This window comes from Trachypithecus francoisi, unplaced genomic scaffold, assembly GCF_009764315.1.
Source record: "Trachypithecus francoisi isolate TF-2019V2 unplaced genomic scaffold, Tfra_2.0 Lachesis_group13, whole genome shotgun sequence".
Lineage (NCBI taxonomy): Eukaryota > Metazoa > Chordata > Mammalia > Primates > Cercopithecidae > Trachypithecus > Trachypithecus francoisi.
In genome coordinates, this window is record NW_022681458.1 from 58,891,252 (window position 1) to 58,910,748 (window position 19,497).

General features: G+C 37.4%; 2 protein-coding genes across 5 annotated transcripts in view; one reads left to right on the plus strand and one right to left on the minus strand.

The window, feature by feature from the left end:
* Positions 1-19,497, plus strand: part of NCKAP1 (NCK associated protein 1) — a 114,033-nt gene that overhangs the window by 21,971 nt on the left and 72,565 nt on the right. For 2 of the 4 annotated variants that reach the window (XM_033230942.1, XM_033230944.1), the window contains 4 exons: positions 15,531-15,623; positions 15,818-15,874; positions 16,579-16,721; positions 16,805-16,895. In XM_033230942.1, coding sequence (XP_033086833.1) covers positions 15,531-15,623; positions 15,818-15,874; positions 16,579-16,721; positions 16,805-16,895 — 384 coding nt within the window. The remainder of the gene's footprint in view (positions 1-15,530; positions 15,624-15,817; positions 15,875-16,578; positions 16,722-16,804; positions 16,896-19,497) is intronic. The other 2 variants (XM_033230943.1, XM_033230945.1) reach the window with 1 other exon arrangement.
* Positions 8,778-9,835, minus strand: LOC117094766 (glycine cleavage system H protein, mitochondrial-like). The gene has a single exon (XM_033230946.1). The coding sequence runs from the start codon at positions 9,796-9,798 to the stop codon at positions 9,277-9,279; it is 522 nt and encodes a 173-aa protein (XP_033086837.1). The 5' UTR covers positions 9,799-9,835; the 3' UTR covers positions 8,778-9,276.

Sequence of the window (19,497 nt, forward strand, 5' to 3'; positions counted from 1 at the left end):
TCCCTCCAATCTCCACCAGGGGATGCAGAATAAAACAAAAAATCACTTTCTCTGTGGTACCCGATGTCTGCATTTTCCTGGACCACACACTCGTCTTTGAATCCCTGTTAACTGGCATGTAGTAGGCCAACAAATAAGAGTTTGGTTTAGAAGGAGTCATCTTACTGTAAAATAATGTAACTGGGAGTTGTAACAACATACTTCATCATGAATAAATATATATACCCTAATGGAAAATCAAAGGAATATTTGGTCCTGAGCAAGTAAACATTGCCAGAATTTAAGCAGTTTTGATACAATGAGAATTAACTGAAATGTCAATGTTCTTTTAAAAAGGTATCATCAATATTGAGTTGTTAATGACTCTTTGACATGCAAAAGTCTTTAATTCTATCTTGACAAAACCATAAATAAAAGAACTCCTCAGGAGATGCAAGTAAGCCTTGCTTTGATATATTTGGAAAGTAATTGAAATAGGTCAAATAGTGGCAGGGAATTGCAGCAGCACTGGTGACCTACCTAAAGTGATTTAAATTTTTTGCTTTTTATTTTTGCCTAAAGAACGTGAATACATGATAATAAATAGTCCACAAGAATTTAGGATGAAGAGTGAATGTCTCCTACTTTACTCTTTCCTACCCTAGTCATATTCCTCAGAGGGAACTTCTATTTTTAGTATTTCTACAGGTTACTGCTAGAACTATAACAAATATGCTTATTCCCTTATAACTTCAGTTACCAACTTTAGACAGTCTCTCTTCTATGCAACAAAAGATGAGGATTTAGCTTGCTCAGTTTACTTCCCCTTACTTCCCCTCTCAGGCCTTTTTCCCAGTAATTTTTGTTAGTATTTTTGGATCATTGATTACTTCCTTTTTTAACTTCAATATAGTTTTTTTTTTAATTTCCTCACCCTTGGTTATTTATCCATTTATCCTTTTATTTTCATGTTGTCAAAATTGTTAATGCTTTTTTTTTTGGTTTTGTAATTATACAGTGTTCTGATACTATATTTATTATATGTTGGTTGAAAAAAATATATTAATAAAGGCCTAAGTGCTTGGTTTGCATTTCTTCATTCCGTTGTCACACTTTGGGCTATAAGATAAATAATATATTTAGCATTAAAGAGAAAAGGAATCTCTCTTCCAAAATTCTATCATTTACTTAAAATTATTTTACAGTTTCATAGTTATACCACGACTTTCTGAAATTATACTTATAAGCCTTTTTACTATCTTTAAATTTATTTGGCCTGATAATCATGTCATCTTTTTATAATTTTTTTTCTCCATGGAGCCTATTCTCCTCTAACTTTCTGTCTTCTAACATCAATCTAGAGAGTTTATAAAAGCCTGCTGTATAGCTTTCATTATGGGTTATATTTTTGTCTTCAATGTAATGATTTTACCTGTGCTTTTCCACTGAATTTTCATGAGTTTGAGAATCCCCTAAAAATGCATTTAGAATTTGTGTGTGAATCAATTTTTAAGCTTTTTTTCATATTCTCAAGGGTGATTCTTATGATCCCAAAATACATCTGTTTTAAAACGTCTCCTTTCTTATCCTTTTTATGTAACTACCTGTGGTTTCAGAATATTATTTTGTGCGTCTTATGTACTCTGTATTTTTGTCATGCTAAACTATATTCATAACCTCTTCAACTGGAAAGAGACTTTCTGCTTTCCTGGAAATGAGACTGCCAATAAGCATTACACTGGGGTTCCATAGCATAGCCTTCATTCAAGTATATACATTTCTGGCATCTGTAATCATTTTTCCATACTTCAAAATTTCCTGAAGTTATGTCTTGCCTCTAAGTGATAGTTTTTCAGCTTTCAAACAGTCATTAGTCTGTTTGGCTGCAGTCGTGATTTTGATACCCTTCATAGTAGCAGAGGACATTATCACTACCTAATCACCTATTGACCTTTAACTTTGGTTTCCTTGGTCATTTCTTTGGGGCCTTTACCCACTTTTAACCTTGTACCTTTAAAGTAGCTTTAGCATGTTATCTTCTCATTGTTTCTTCATGGCAGATTCAGTACTACCTTTTGTCAGATCTAAAGTTAATTGCCAAGATCGAAAATAACACAGTAAAAACTACAATGGAATAAATTACACATGTTGCAGAGTACTTACTTTCTTTTATTCTTCCTAGTACTCATCTTGGCTAAGAATATTTTAAATAGGTACATTAATGGTCCCTGGCCAAGAGTATGCAGGCTAGTATACTATGTTAATTCTCATTGTCTAGTGTAGGATAGAATGTAGAACCTAAGGAAAATATATTTGCTTGCTTTATTTTTTTAAAGGAGTGTTGTATTTGGGAAAAGTATGTTTATACGTTCACTGAACAAATGGCCATGTTTCTTTTGCCTCTGGACTTTTGTTTGTGCAGTTTTTACTATCTGGAATAGTCTCTCTTTCCCATGTTCTTTCACTAGGCTAGCTTGTCTTTCAGGTCTGTGCTTAGATGTCACCATTCAGAGAAGCTCTCCCTGACCTTTCCAAATTAGTTTAAGTTCTGCATATGTATGTTTCTATCACATTCTCTAGTGATTATTCATTTATTTATTTAAGTCCTTTATTGAGTGCCTTCTATGAGCCAAGTTGTGTTCTGGAAGAGAAGGATCCAGCAGTGAACAAACAGAAGTCTCTGTCCTTATAGAGCTTACTATGTTGAACCGAAATAATGAACGAATAAGAATGTAATACCAGGTAAAGAGTTCTAGGAAGAACAAAGCAGGGTAAATGCATAAGACTAATGCCTGGCAGATGCTAATTTACTTAGGGTGACCAGGAAAGGCCTTACTGAGAAGAAAGCATTAGGGCAGAGATTTGAAGATATGAGGGAATGAGTTTAACTAGGGGAGGAGCATTCTGTGCTGAAGGAACCTCAGCTCCAAAGGCTCAGATAGATGCTTGCCTGGCATGTTCGGGAACAAGGAGGGCATTATGAGCAGAGTAGATGATTGAAGGGCACCGTGGTAGGACATGAAGTGCTAGTGGTTGTAACGAATAGGCAGGTCATATAGGGCTTTCTGGACCATAGTAAGGACCTTAACGAATTACCCTGAGTGTGTTGAGATGCCATAGGAGGGCAGTAGTAGAGGAATGAAGTGATATGACTGTGATCACTATGGCTACTTGGTAGAGAATAGTCTGCAGGAGAGCAAAGGTAAAAATAGGGAGAATAGTTAGGAAATTTGCCATCATTGAGATGAGAGCTGATGGTGGCTTGGAATAGGGTGGTTGAGGTGAGAAGTGTTCACATTCTGGATATATTTTTGAAGACAGAACGTATAGTATTTGCTGAGGAATTGGGTGTTGGGTGTATGGACAGTGAGAAATAAGACTTTAAGGTTTTTGACTTGAACAAATGTCAAGCTACAATAGGGTGAGAGAACAGGAGAAATAGGTTTGGGGTAGTGCGGTGGGAGTAGTACAGTGAATGCAGTGGGGAAAGTACCCAGTAGTTCAATATTAGACATGTTAAGTTTGAGAGGCTTATTGGAAATCTGAGTGGAGATATCAAATAGCCAATTGTTTATGTGAATCTAGATCTCAGGTTAGGTTTAAGCTGACTGTCAAGTTGAGGAAGATTATTGAGGGATTTGAGAGAGAAAAAGGAGTGGAATAACCATCTAGGAGAATAGGAAAATGAATTGACAGAAAAAATGGAATGGTAATGCTACTCAGTTATGGTCAATGATCATGAAATCAGATTGAGATCAAAGTTAGCATAAGTATATGCTTTTCTACTACTGTAGGTTTTATCAGACAGTTATGAAAGAGGGAGGGAAGGACAAGGCAGTCATTATAATGATGAGCCATTTAAAATTAAGATGGATAAGAAAGTAGGGGGCCTGGGCACAGTGGCTCATGCCTGTAATCCCAGCACTTTGGGAGACTGAGGCGAGCAGATCACTTGAGGTCAGGAGTTCAAGACCTGCCTGGCTAACATGGTGAAACCCCGTCTCTACTAAAAAAATACAAAAAACTAGCCGGTCATACGGTGGCGGGCACCTGTAGTCCCAGCTACTTGGGAGGCTGAGGCAGGAGAATGGCGTGAACCCGGGAGGCAGAGCTTGCAGTGAGCTGAGATCCAGCCGCTGCACTCCAGCCTGGGCGACAGAGCCAGACTCCGTCTCAAAAAAAAAAAAGAATAAAAAAAAAAAAAAATTAGCCAGTTGTGGTGGTGTGTGCATATTGTCCCAGCTACTTGGGGAGGCTGAGGCACGAGAATCACTCGAACCTGCGGGGGCGGAGGCTGCAGTAAGCCAAGATCATGCCACTACGCTGTGGGACAGAGTGAGGTTCCATCTCAAAAAAAAAAAAAAAAGGCATAAGAGGATGAGTGACAGTAAAAAGATGGTAGAGTGAATGGATAGGAGGCCTCTCTGTGTTGAAAGAATTTGTGGAGGCAGAGTATTAGAGATTTTAAGTGGGAACTATTCTCTCAGTGATGCCACCTCACTTTGTCTCCAAATCTCCCAAGAACAACAGATGTCCAAAAAGGCCAGACAGAAGCCAGGATAATTTAAACATCAACTTTATTCCGGTTTACAGCTTGAGAAAACTTAACATCAGCTGTCATGCCCTCTGTCAGTATGTATTCATGTACCAAAAATCATTCCTGGGTACCTACTCAGTGCAGCCTCTCCGTTAACTTCCCTGTTTTGCTCCACATTTTCACCATTCTTAGAAGCTCTGACCTTTCTTATTGTGGTTTTTATCGCACTAATGTATACATTTTGTTTTTGTTATTACCCTTTTCATGTTATTGCCAGTTGGTGAGAACCTTTGTCTTGAAGGGAATATGGGAATAGTAGTTTTTCACCGTCTTTCAACTTTGCACCTAGAAGTTAATCAGCTTCTAAAACTGGATAATCAGCTTCTAAAACTGGATATTTACCTTAAAAAGAACAAAAAAGCCAACAAAACCAAAAAACAATTGGGAGTTCCTTGTACACCTATATACCTATATACACACCCCTCACTAGACAATGAGCTTGTTTAGGGCGGGGTCAGTGCTTTATTCATAGTTTTTCTCAGCTTCTCCCACAATGCCTGGTAATGTAATAGGTTAATATATTTGTTGTCTAAATGAATAAAATGTTATTACAGTAATTCTTCACTTATCTGTACTTTTCATGTCACTTGCCTCTCTGAATCTCATCTCAGAGTTAGGAAGGAAGCAATTCCACTTCTGGGACTTACCCGAAGAGAAATGAAAATTTGTCTACCCAAAGACATGTTCAAAGCAGAATTTGTTATTCATAATAGCCCTGAATTGGAAACAGTTCAAATGCCTATTAACCGATGAATGAATAAACAAAATGTGGTGTGCACCTTTAACAGAATGCTACTCATCAATTAAAAGGAACAAACTATGATAAACGCTGTAACAGAGTAAGTGAAGCCAGATGTGAAAAGCTGCATATTGTCTGATTCTCTTTTATAGGAAATGTCTAGAAAAGGCAAGTTTATTGAGACAGAGAGCAAATCAGTAGTTGCTTAGGGCTTGGGAGTAACAGCAGGATTAACTGTAAATGGGCACAAGGGTTTGGGATGATGGAAATGTTCTAAAGCTGGATAGAGTGAATAGTTTCACAACTCTAATTTACTAAAATTATTTTTCACTTATGATGGGTACATTTCATGGTAAGTAAACTGTACCCTAATAAAGCTGTAAAAAAAACCAAAGGATTTTGAACAACTAGAAATGGTATTGTAGAATAAATGAAGTTTATTCAGAGAAAAGCATTTTGGTTCTCCTATGACCAAGCTTGTTGAGTCGGTTAGGCAAAATTGTAACAAGTATATTTTCTAACACACTGTACATTAAAAGGAACTCTCATAAGGAGCAGATGATAATTGATAGAGAAATAAAAACTCTTAAGTATAGCAGGCAAGGACCATTTAATGTCAGATTATCTTGTACATGTCAATAGCATCTGAGGCTACCTTGACATAAATAAATCTGTGTAATTATCAATTACAATGATGACATCTAATCAGTAAGAAAGCTTGATTTATGCCTGGTGTTGTACTGGTTTTGAAAGTAAGTTAATCACAGAAAGGTTTTAAAAAATTATTAAGATTGAATGTAAAGGAACTAACCTATTTGTATTTCTATTTGTAATGGAAAATAGTGCCATTAAATGAGGTAAATTGTATTATTAATGCAGTGTGATACCTTTTATACAAAAATGTTACAGTTGACCAACCCCACTATACCATGGTATATAATTAGTGATTTTTGTAGTACTGATGATAAAATTAATTTCAAGTTTGCTTTAATTTGACCATCTGTAGCCAGAATCTTAAATTTTTAAAAGTTTTAGCTGAGGCACATTAATGTGCTCAGGTGGTGAAATAGAAATTATTTTAATCTATATTACTGAACTTGATGTTAATTGTTTCAGTAACCTATTGCTGCATAACAGATCACCTCTAAATTTCGTGGCTTAAAACGACAGCAGCTTTTTTCTTATGATTCTGTGGGTTGACTGGGCAGTTCCTCTGCTGGTCTCACTGGTTTTAGGTTGCCGCAGTGCATTCCACTGGTGCATTCTGGGGGATGGGCCCAGCTGGAACAGCAGGGATGCTGAAGTGCCCTTTCTCTTTGTGATACGATATCTCAGGCTTCTTCACGTACAGCACTTCAGGATAGTGTTCCAAAAGAGCAAAATCAGAAGCTGTAAGACCTTGCCCTAGTCTTAGAAGTGACTCGTTTCTGCTGCTTTCTATTGGTCAAAGCAAGTCACAAGGCCAGCCAAGATGGGAAGGGTGGCAAAATAGACAACAGTGCTTAATGGGAGAGGCAGTAGAGTTCTATTGCAAGGAGGTATGGACACAAATTTTAATTTTTTTTCTTTGCCTTTCAGTTCTTTAATAGAAAACTCTTTGTGCATTCCAGAACTAATTTAAACAGAAGACTAGCAATATGAATTTAGAGAAACATAACCTTAATTATAAAGTGAAAGGGTTGAATTAGATTTTTTAGAAGTTTGTGTAATTGATTATAATATAATTAAATACAAATGTTTTCTTTAGCTTGTCCCTACACTATTTTTATGTCATTATATAGCAACTTGAATGTTGAAGTGTATTGAAGAAGTGTTTCAAGTTTTGAAATCTCATAGACCTGGATTGGCATCTTACCCTTTTCTGGTCTGTTTCTGTATCTGCAAAATGAGGATTAAAATGTGTTTTGATTGAGAAGATGAAAACCATCTGGAGATGGATGGTGCTGATGGTCGCACAGCAGTGCAAATGTGCTTAAAGCCATTGAACGGCACACTTTGAAAAGGTTAAAATGGTAAATTTTATGTTATGTGTATTTTACCACAATAAAAAAAGTAATGTACCTTGAAAAAGTATTAAGAGGATTCAGTTTAGTAATACATCTTAAACACTCAGTAATTCAGTAATGCATATTTTACTAGGCTAGTGTTAGGATAACCAACCTTCCTTCCTCCCTCCCCTTCCCTCTTCCCTCCCCCTTCCCCTCCGCTCCCCTCCCATCCCCCCTCCCCTTTTTGCCCAGGCTGGAGTGCAATGGCACAATCTTGGCTCACTGCAGCCTCCACTTCCCAGGTTCAAGTGATTCTCTTACCTCAGCCTCTGGAGTAGCTGGGAACATAGGCGGCTAACCTGCCATGCCCGGTTAATTTTTGTATTTTTAGTAGAGATGGGTTTCACCATGTTGTCCAGGCTGGTCTTGAACTCCTGACCTCAGGTGATCTGCCCACCTTGGCCTCCCAAAGTGCTGGGATTACAGGCATGAGCCTCCGCAGCTGGCCTGGATATATTTTCCTAACATGTATTTACTACTGTTTCCTCAGAAAAATGCATTTCTGAAATATTTACTGCCAGTGAAATCACTTTGTATATGAAAAAAGAAATGTACTACAAAGAATTTTTTTTTTTTTTTTTTTTTTGAGACGGAGTCTCGCTCTGTCGCCCAGGCTGGAGTGCAGTGGCCGGATCTCAGCTCACTGCAAGCTCCGCCTCCCGGGTTTACGCCATTCTCCTGCCTCAGCATCCCGAGTAGCTGGGACTACAGGTGCCCGCCACCTCGCCCGGCTAGTTTTTTGTATTTTTTAGTAGAGACGGGGTTTCACCATGTTAGCCAGGATGGTCTCGATCTCCTGACCTTGTGATCCACCTGTCTCGGCCTCCCAAAGTGCTAGGATTACAGGCTAAATAGGATTCTAAGGTTCTTTTAAAACATGACTATTCTTTGTGTTCATTAGAATTTTTCGGTAATCTTAAGAGATTTGCTTATATTTGATATGCATATGTCAATCTTGTTAGTTGCCACTCATTTCTTTTATGCTTGCCTATTCTGGAAGGACATAATGTGAAGTATTTTACCCAACTTTGGGAATTTTATTCAAGGGATTAAATCAATTTAGAAACTCATTTGAGACATGAATTTATACCTACTATCAAGTTCATTTATGACTAGCAATGAAATTTTAAAATTGGTAATATCTACTCTCCCTCACTGAAGAGAAGAGAAGTGAGATGAGGGAGTAAGCTATGCTAAGAAATGTTGAAGAGCACCCCAGACATGAGAAAGAACAAGTGCAAAGGCTCTGCGATGAGAACACACTTGGTGAATGCAAACACAGCCGAAAGACCAATATGACAACTATACTGAGTGAGGGTGGAGGAGCATGAAAGAAGATGAGGTCTTAGAGATAGGCAAGGGCTTTGATTTAGACTTTATTCTGAGGCACTGGTAAAGATTTTGTATTTTATTCTAACGAAGAAGTATTTTATTATTTTGCTGCAAAGCTGTTGCTTCACCATATAAAAATAGCACCAGCAAATGCAGTGTATTGCAAAATCAAGATAGTGGTGTGTCATCTGACACTGTACAAGCAACAAAAACCCCTTCACTCCCAGTTATTTCCAATGGAAAGATCATTAAGTATTTCATCCCAAATCCACGTATGGATATATGCAAGTTACAATATTATATAAGGCTTAAGAATAACGTTATCTTTGAATTATGTAATTTTTAAAACTAGTTTTTACCATGGATAATTTAATGAATTCTGAACACTAGAGCCTAGTCTAAAATCTATAATCATTAGAAAGTTAAAGGGCATTTTCCTTCATTAGCAGCGTTAACAGTAGTTTTTTTCTTCTCCATCGGTAATGCTAAAAGTTGCTATTCTAAGTCTTCTATCCACCACTAATTTAAGACAATCTGCTGGGTTGCGGTATTTCATACTAGTTTATTTAGGGGTTCCATTTTCACTCCTCAATAGATTTGATGTATTTCTCATATGCTTCTTCACTCATAAGTTCATCTAGTTCTGAAGGGTTACTCAGTGTCATCTTGATCAGCCAACCATCTTCATAACAAGATTTGTTTACAAGTCCTGGATTTTCTGCCAGAGCTTCGTTAGTTTCAGTTACTTCTCCTGATAAAGGAGAATAGAGTTCACTAGCAGCTTTCACACTTTCCAAAGCACCAAACTCATCTTGTTTGTTCAATTTTGTCCCAACTTCAGGTAGACTACAGTAAACAACATCTCCCAATGCTTCCTGTGCAAAATTGCTGATTCCCACTGTTCCAATACCATTTTCTGTTGTTATCCATTCATGTTTCTCTGTGAATTTACGCACCGAAAGCAGAGCGGGTCGCGTGCGCAGTGTCCGGACGGCGCCCGCCCCCAACTGCCAGGGCCTCAGAGGGCAGGGCGCGGCGGGGGACGGGACCGCGCGCAGGGTGCAGAGCAGGTCCCGCACGCTCCGCACCACTCGCAGCGCCATGTTCGCAGGGACGGGGGTCGCAGCGCTACGCCTCGGCCACCCGGGGCGGGGAGGGGCCAAGATTTTGTATTTTATTCTAATTGTGAGGTGAAACTGTTGGAATTAAAAAATGAATTTTATATTAAAGCATTGTTAGACTTACAGAAAATTTGCAAAAACAGTATAGAGAATTCTATATTCTTCACGTGCTGTTAACATCTTGCATAACATCAGTGGAATCATTTTTTTTTGTTTTGTTTTGTTTTTTGAGACGGAGTCTAGCTCTGTCGCCCAGGCTGGAGTGCAGTGGCGCTATCTCGGCTCACTGCAAGCTCCGCCTCACGGGTTTACGCCATTCTCCTACCTCAGCCTCCCGAGTAGCTGGGACTACAGGCGCCCGCCATCTCGCCCGGCTAGTTTTTCTTTTTTTGTGTGTGTGTTTTTTAGTAGAGACGGGGTTTCACCGTGTAGACCAGGATGGTCTCGATCTCCTGACCTCGTGATCCACCCGTCTCGGCCTCCCAAAGTGCTGGGATTTTTAGGGTAGTGTGGTGCTTTAAAATATTCACTGTGGCTGGGCATGGTGGCTCACGCCTGTAATCGCAGCACTTTGGGAGGCCAAGGAGGGCGGATCACCTGAGGTTGGGAGTTCGAGACCAGCCTGACCAACATGGAGAAACTCCGTCTCTACTAAAAATACAAAATTAGCTGGGTGTGCTGGCACACGCCTGTAATCCCAGCTACTCGACCCGAGGCTGAGGCAGGAGAATTGCTTGAACCTGGTAAACAGAGGTTGCGGTGAGCCAAGATTATGCCATTGAACTCCAGCCTGGGCAACAAGAGCCAAACTCTGTCTGAAAAAAAAAGAAAAAAACCAAATACGTTCAATGGGCTGCTGCTACGTGGAGAAGGTTGAAGAGGCACGAGCAGAAGTACAGAGACCAGTTAGGATGCTACTGTAGGGGTCCACATGAGAGTTGATGACTAGGGTGGTAGCTGGGACACTTTAGGCAGAGATTTACCCAAATAGCATCTCAGTACACTCTTACTTTAAACAGCCTGGCCTTAGAATATCATACTAAGAGTTTGAACAAGGCATTCCTTGAAACCAAACTTGTGAATTTGGTTGTTTTTTAAGAGGAACAAAATGCTAGCAAAACTTAGATTAAGAAAAATAATTTATGAATAAGCAATTTCAATAACAGTAGAAGGTAATAATTGAAATGAGTGAATAAAAACTATATCCATGTTCCTTTGTATTCAGTGATTTAGCTCTGTGGGCACTAATTCCTTATAGTAATTTGCCATTGCTTTTTCTCTGGAAGAATGAAATACTTGAGGATTTAGAATAAATAATAAATTTCCATCAATTTTCTAGATACTTATATTTGTGTGGAAAATGCTTCTTAATTGAACAAAGATTAATTACCAGGACTTTTCAATTTAGAGATAGGTTCCTTGTCGTAAGCATGCCTGATGTTTATCCAGTTTATTTCCAGTTTTTACATATTTTTCTTGAATATTTAGAATAATGACCCATAGCTAGAAAGTTTAAGGAAAACATTATATAAATACTTTGCTAAAATATTTGCATGTATCACATGAATATGCTTTTGTAAGTATTAGTGTATTGAGGCCGGGTACAGTGGCTCATGCTTGTAATCCCAGCACTTTGGGAGGCCAAGGCGGGAGGATCACCTAAGATTAGGAGTTTGAGACCAGCCTGGCCAACATAGTGAAACCCCGTCTGTACTAAAATTACAAAGAAATTAGCTGGATATATGGTGTCTGCCTGTAGTCCCTGCTACTCAGGAGGGTGAGGCAGGAGAATTGCTTGAACTCGGGAGGCAGAGATTGTAGTGAGCCGACATCACACCACTACACTCCAGCCTGGGCAGTAGAGCAAGACTCCATCCCCAAAATAAATAAAGTATTAGTGTAGTGAATAGAATCAATTTTTTCTCACAATAGTACTTTTCTAATGTTCTGTTGTATTTCTTCGAGCAATGTGTTACCTATGTTCTGAGGCCATTTTCTGCTTTTTGTTTTCTATAAAACAATGAGATACTGAATTAAGAAAACTTTGTTCTAGATACTAGTAATTTTTGGTAGTATCTACTCTCCCTCACTTTAGGAACTAAAATGTAGTGTTTTTTGTAGTTGAAGCAAGAGTGTTGTAGACACTTTTGTTCTTCATTGTTGTAGTTGACCTCTTTCACCCAGGCCTTACGGAATTTATTTTCATTGAAATGGGGGACGTGATTGCATAGAGATACTGAGGATTGTGTGAGAGACCTGTAAAATGTTTGGAACAATCGATGCCTGACACATAATGTATGCTCAGTAAATATCAGCTCTTATTAGAAATACTATGCCTAATATTGGGGAATATTAAAGTTTTATTATACTTATTTTGAAGAAGTGATCTGCAAACTTCCTTTGGTATTCACTTAATATTTAATGTACAGCTTCTGGCTGCGAGGCATTGCTACATATTCTTATGTACATTATCTTGGTTAATTGTCCACATCAGCTTCCATTTTGATGAGGAGGGTATTAGGCTGGAGATGTTGTCACTTAGCCATGGTTGCATAAGGTATGCTTTCTAGCATCACCTCCCAAAACATATCATCTGACACTGATAGTCTTTGAAGTTTGTCATTATAATCCCTTATCTGATAGATGTTTGCACTGGATACTTCCTGTATCCAGAACTGTATGATATGGACTACGGAAATTAAAACTTGAGTTTGGTACACTAATTTTGCTGGAGATAGCTATTATAGAAGATAGAAAGTGATAGCTGCTGTTAGACATTATGCATATTTAGAGGAGGGAGACGTTAGCATTACAGGGAAGGAGTTCAATCAGGTATGGTTTTCTGAAAATGGGATTAGCATTTAAACTAAGTGCTTTAGGAATAGTGGGGTTTGGACATGTTTAAATGGTGGGATTCTGACATTCCAGTAGAGGAAACAGTAAGAAAGCAGGAGATGTGTATAGAAGGTAGTGAAGAGATTGTTTTGGCTACTATATGTAGTGTGTGAATACATGTAGGGAAAATGTAGATTGGAAAAGTAAGTTAGGGCCAGATTGTGGAGGGCCTTGAAAGCTTGACTGTTTTGAATTTAGGCATCTAGTAGTTGTTTGATAAATGTTTGGAGCTAAGTAGAGTCTAGTCATATATGACTTTGGGGGAAATAAAGTTGAATGAGAAATTTAGCCTGTGAGATCTTATTAAAAAGGGAAACGATGGGCATGTAGAATGGTAGAAGGAACACCTTCAGAAGTAAAGAGATGAGATTTCCAGTCTTGGCTCTGTCATTAAGTAGTTGTAACTTTAAGAAGGTTGTTTTAAGGTCTGTAGTTCTTAGGTTTTTTTTTTTTTTTTTTGAGATGGAGTCTCGCTCTGCCGCCTGCCCGGGCTGGAGTGCAGTGGCCGGATCTCAGCTCACTTCAGCTCACTGCAAGCTCCGCCTCCCGGGTTCACGCCATTCTCCTGCCTCAGCCTCCCGAGTAGCTGGGACTACAGGCGCCCGCCACCACACCCGGCTAGTTTTTTGTATTTTTTAGTAGAGACGGTGTTTCACCTTGTTAGCCAGGATAGTCTCGATCTCCTGACCTCGTGATCCACCCGTCTCGGCCTCCCAAAGTGCTGGGATTACAGGCTTGAGCCACCGCGCCCGGCCAGTTCTTAGGTTCTTAATACGGAAAATGAGATTTGTATTTAAGACCATTTAAGGCTCATAGTAAGATGGTAACCGTATTATTGATTGTTCAGGCTAGGACACAGAAGTTGGAAGGAAAGGGGACACAATTAATAAAATTACACTAGGGCAACTAAAATAAATTGGGATCATTAAGCCCAATATAAACCAAATTATACCCTTCATATCTTATTATTATGAATGTACTTTCACCTGTCGTATTTTGAAACTCAAGTTTAAAGTACTGAAAAGCAGGAAAAAGGACTAAGACATCAATTCTAAATGTTTAATGTTGTCGAATAAGGTAGTAAGTAAATCACTTGATGTTTTTGGAGTAGTAAGGATTAAAATGTGCATATATAAACATGAAATTGTTCTGAAACAGATTATGTTGTGCAAAATAGAGTCAGCTACTCTCACAGATGAAGCTAAACATAGTCACTACAAGTATATGTCTTAATTTGTCTGGTATTTATGGGTAGTAATGCAACATTTCATTTGTGAGTATTTTCTTTTTATTTTGAGATGGAGTCTCATCTCTGTCACGCAGGCTGGAGTGCAATGGCTCAATCTAGGCTTACTGCATCCTCCTCCTCTCAGGTTCAAGCGATTCTGTCTCAGCCTCCTGAGTAGGTTAGATTACAGGCATGTGCCATCACGCCCAGCTAATTTTTGTATTTTTAGTAGAGACAGGGTTTCACCATGTTGGTCAGGCTGGTCTTGAACTGCTGACCTCAGGTGATCCACCCATCTTGGCCTTCCAAAGTGCTGGGATTACAGGCTTGAGTGTGAATATTTTCTAAATAGAATTACTTCTTTAAATGTCTTCAGGGAGTGCAATATTTAGGGTGGTTTACCCTTATAATAGTAGGGTCTAGCAGACTGCTGTGCTTACTATTTTAAATTAGCTTTTTGTAGTTAAAAAAAAAAATTCCTCTGATGTTAGGCTCACTGCTGTAAAATTTCTGACTTATCACAGTGGTTCAGTACAATTATGTGTGGAGGCATCTTCCCCCTAATGTTCCTAAGTGTAATTCAGAACTATATGAAGGCCTCAGCCTTGTATGGGCTTTGATAGCAAATCTGATATTTTGAGCCACTTATATTTTCCAGTTTTCTCATGTTCTGAATAAACTTCTTACACATTTAATGTGTGTTTACAACACCTGGGTATCTTGTTAAAAGGCAGATTCAGATTCAGTAGATCTGAGGTAAGCCTGAGATTCTGCTTTTCTAACATGCTCCTAAATGATGTGGGAGTGGCTATTCAGTAAACTACACTCAAGAGTATCAAGGTTCTAGATCATTTATTGGAATGCTGAGAATCTTATAGGGCATTAAAAATAGCTAGATTCTTTTAGAAATTATATCAGTAGTTGATTTTAAAAGAAAAATAGGGACTTTTGTAAATTTAATTATATGGTTGATTAAAATACTATTTGTCTTTCACATTTCCCTCTTTCATGTCTTAACTCTAGTTTTGCTTCTTTCTCATTTCTTTTTTGTTGTTGTGGTTTTTGCTTTTGTTTAATATATTATTGTGTTTTGTGGATCTGGTCAGGGAACCGTTACCGTATTTTATGTTTGTATCTACATTTTATTTTGCATGCGTAACGTGGCTTTACCTGGATGTTCTTTTTGGTAAGTTCCAAATTTATATAGCATATTGTTTTTTTGTAGTGTAAGTTGTAATGTTTTTCACCTTCTTTTCTCCCATTTCTAGTAATGTGATCATGCTCATGACTTGTTTTTAATTTTTTAAGAGTTCATTTGATACTTTTTTTCCTAACACTTTCAGATTTTCCTCAATAGTAGTGCAATTTGGTACTAATATGCTTTGATTTGTTTTATAGCCTCACACTGTCAGTTGCTGATCACTATTAGCAGTTGCTGTCTCGAGTACTTTGGTTTTTTAAAAAGCCTTAATCATCTAGAAATATTATTCTAAAAGCTTGTGCTTCCATATAGCATAAAAGAAGATAGTTTGTAGTAAAATTAAATATTTTTGTTCTCTATGAGCAATGCATTCTAATTTTGTTTTAACAGCAACAGCTTGCACAACTACAGAAGGAAAAATCAGAGATTCTGAAAAATCTGGCATTATATTACTTCACATTTGTAGATGTTATGGAGTTTAAGGTATGTATTTTAATATATAACATTTCAGAAGTAGATTTAAATGTTTATTAATTGTGTAAATTGCTGTGTCACTTGTAAATAATAAAATAGAAATCTTCCAGAACTGAAATTTAAAACATACCTTATTTGTTTGTGTTTTCTGAATTTAAACAGATTTATACAGATAAAAGATTACAATAAGTATTTCTTTTCAGGATCATGTTTGTGAATTGCTGAATACTATTGACGTTTGCCAAGTCTTCTTTGATATTGTAAGTACCATTTTCAGAAAAATGTCCAATTCTGTTTCCAGAAGAGCTCAGGGGACCAATTGCTTTTCTTTAGCTGGATTATGTAGCTAGCATATCAAGTTTTAGCATTATTAATTTGGCTTGTTTTATAGCTTTTTTAAAAAGTAAAGTGTATATTCTCTTTATTTGTTTTGATTGTCACAGAGTTTAAGTGTTGTACGTATTGGGAAATACACATTAACTTTAGTATTTTGTTTAATAGGCCCAATTTTCAAAAGTTAAATGGATAATATTTTCTCTCTAAAAGGCATACTTGATGGATTCTTTCTTAGTATGATAATTTTTAGATACAAGAAGTCAAAATGAAAATTGTCTCCATTTACTTAATGGTGAACTTTAAAAAGAATAATTTTTTTTCCTCTTTAGTGAGATTGGCACCAGTGTTCCTTATTATTCTGGCTTTTATCCTTTTGAACTGTTACCAGTTTGACTATAGTGATCACAAGCTCTTTTTCTTTCATCCATGAAATTGTGTCAAACACAAAACTGTTATCTGTAACTGCCAAATTTTAGACATGCTTTTAGTGAAAGGAATTAGATAGCATTTTAGAATGGGGATAAAATACAGAAAATTATTAGCTCTCAATAGCTTCTGTGAAGATTTTGTGTGTGTTTTAAATTTTAAGAAATAGGAAGTAGTTGAACTTGATTTTTTTTTCTCCTAGACTGTAAACTTTGATTTAACAAAGAACTACTTAGATTTAATTATAACCTATACAACACTAATGATACTGCTGTCTCGAATTGAAGAAAGGAAGGCAATCATTGGATTATACAACTATGCCCATGAAATGACTCATGGAGCAAGGTAGATTTGCATTATAAAAGTCTTTCTAAAATGCTCAGTGTGATAGATTACAACTCATTGAAATTTGATGTGTCTGTTTTAAGTGACAGAGAATACCCACGCCTTGGCCAGATGATTGTGGATTATGAAAACCCTTTAAAGAAGATGATGGAAGAATTTGTACCCCATAGCAAGGTAAGAGGCAGTTGTTAGGCATATGAGAGAATAGGTATATAACATAGCGTGAGGATGGATAGTTGGATAAAGGGATAATCTTCTTTTTGAAAAATACTATAATGGGATATAAGTAATAGTTATGTGTGCTTTTATCTAATTATGGACAGGGAACTAATTAATGAGATTCAGAATAGTGTATAGAAACTCAAGAATATATTGATTGATTTCATTATAGTTTTTTAGATTTTAATACAGCACTAAACAATAGAATTTACCATGTGGTATTTGAGAGGGTCTGTTCTCACACTAATAGGTTTTAGTAGCAATTCTGCAAATTATAGTATAATATTTGTCAAGTTACTTAACCTCACAATACCTCAGTTTTCTTATCAGTAAAAATGGAATAATAATAGCACTTAATTTCATATGGTTCTTAGAAGAATTAAATGCTTCATTAAAAAGTACAGAGTATTTGATAAATTTTAACTTTATTATTATAGTCTCTTAATGAAAAAAGTGACAGGTTTCATGAAAATAATTTGAAATGACTATCTTTTAAGAGATTAAAAATAATGAAATAATTTTGGTTGTAAGTAGTCTTGTCATTATGGATTCTCTGCAGAAGGGCTGATTCACAGAATGGTAGTTTCTGAACACTTCAAGGAAATTTATAGGTATCTCATCCAATCTCATTATTTATAGCTAAGGATTAAGGGCTGGAGCAGTATCATGACAAGGTAAGTCATTTGGTAATAATAGTGGCAAAACCAGAACTGAAGCCCAGGATACTAGAATCTTGGTCTACATTGTTCTCTTTGAATCATGAAAGTTAATACCTTGTGTAAGTCTGTGCTTTTTTCTTTGAGACAGCATCTCGCTCTGTCGCCCCAGCCAGAATGCAGTGGTGCAATCTCAGCTGACTGCAGCTTCCGCCTCCTGGGCTCAAGTGATTCTCCTGCGTCTGCCTCGAGAGTAGCTGGGATTACAGGCCTGCACTACCACGCCTGGCTAATTTTTTGTATTTTTAGTAGTGACAGGGTTTCGCCATATTTCCCAGGCTGGTCTCGAACTCCTGAGCTCAGGCAGTCCACCCACCTCAGCCTCCCGAAGTGCTAGGATTATAGGCATAAGCCACTGCACCTGGCCACTGTGCTTTTTTCTTGACATACAGTTAACACCAATAATTTTCTTTGAATTTTTTTACTCCCATGAAAATTCTGAAGAATTTTTTCCAGATTTGCATAGCTACATTATACACAAATTTATATAGGTTTTCTGTCTGGGAATTGGTTGAATTATTAGTTTGCAAGAAGCTAGTAGATGGCATCAGTTTTGAAATTTAAAAAAATCAGCATTTTAGATGGAAGTATCAGAATTCCTCAAAATGCTGCACATATCATGGTCATCTCCTGTCTCAAATATCAGTAGTGGTTTTTCCCCACCCGGAACTGTCTTTTCTATTCCTCTCCTCTTTTCTCTCTGGATCCATTTAGGGTTTTTCCCTAATCATTTATGGTCTTGTTTTTATTTAACTATTTTAGATTTGGTTCTTTCTCCACTTAGGTGTTGAAAATTTCCTTGACAGTCTCTTGAAAATTCCAAGCTAGGCTCTTGGCTATCTTTTTAAGTTCTATATAGTCGTTAGCACATTAACATATTCAGTAGATGGTAGGTTATTGATAATTACATAGGATAATTCATTTGAATTAGACCAGTTATTTTCCAATCTTGATTTTTTTCTAATATTCCATGATACCTTAGAATTTTGATAAAACACTATTGTTTATTTGCCAGGGTTTGTTTTTCTGTTTCTTGTTTAGATTCATGGGTTCGTGTGCAGGTTTGTTAAATGAGTATATTGTGTGATGCTGGGTTTGGGCTTCTAATGATCCCGTTGCCAAAGTAGTGAACATGGTACCCAGTAGGAGCTTTTCAATTCTTGTCCCCCTCCTTGCCACTTTTGGAGTCCCCAGTGTCTGTTGTTGCTTTGTGTCCACGTGTACCCAGTGTTTAGCTTCCCCTTATAAGTGAGTACAGTAAGTATTTGGTTGTCTGTTTCTGCATTAGGTGTCTTACGATAATGGCCTCCAGTTCCATCCATGTTGCTGCAGAAAGACATGATTTTGTTCCTTTTTATGGCTGCATAATATTCCATAGTGCATATGTACCACACTCTTTTTATCCCGTCCACTGTTGATGGGCACCTGGGTTGATTCCATGTCTTTGCTATTGTGAATAGAGCTGCAGTGAACATACGAGTACAAGTGTGTTTTTGATAGAACAGTTTATTTTCCTTTGAGCATCTACCCAGTAATGAAATTGCTGGGTTGCATGGTAATTCTATTTTTGGTTATTTCAGAAGTCATCAAACTGCTTTCCACAGGGTTTGAGTTAATTTGCATTCCCACCAACAGTGTATAAGCATTTCCTTTTCTCCAGTAGCCTTGCCAACATGTGTTGTTTTTTTGACTTTTTAATAATTGCCATTCTGACTGGTGTAAGATGGTATCCTATTTTACCAGTGGTTTTGATTTGCATCTCTCTGATGATTAGTGATGCTGAGCATTTTTTCATGTGGTTGTTGGCTGGTTATATGTGTTCTTTTGAGAGGTGTTTATTC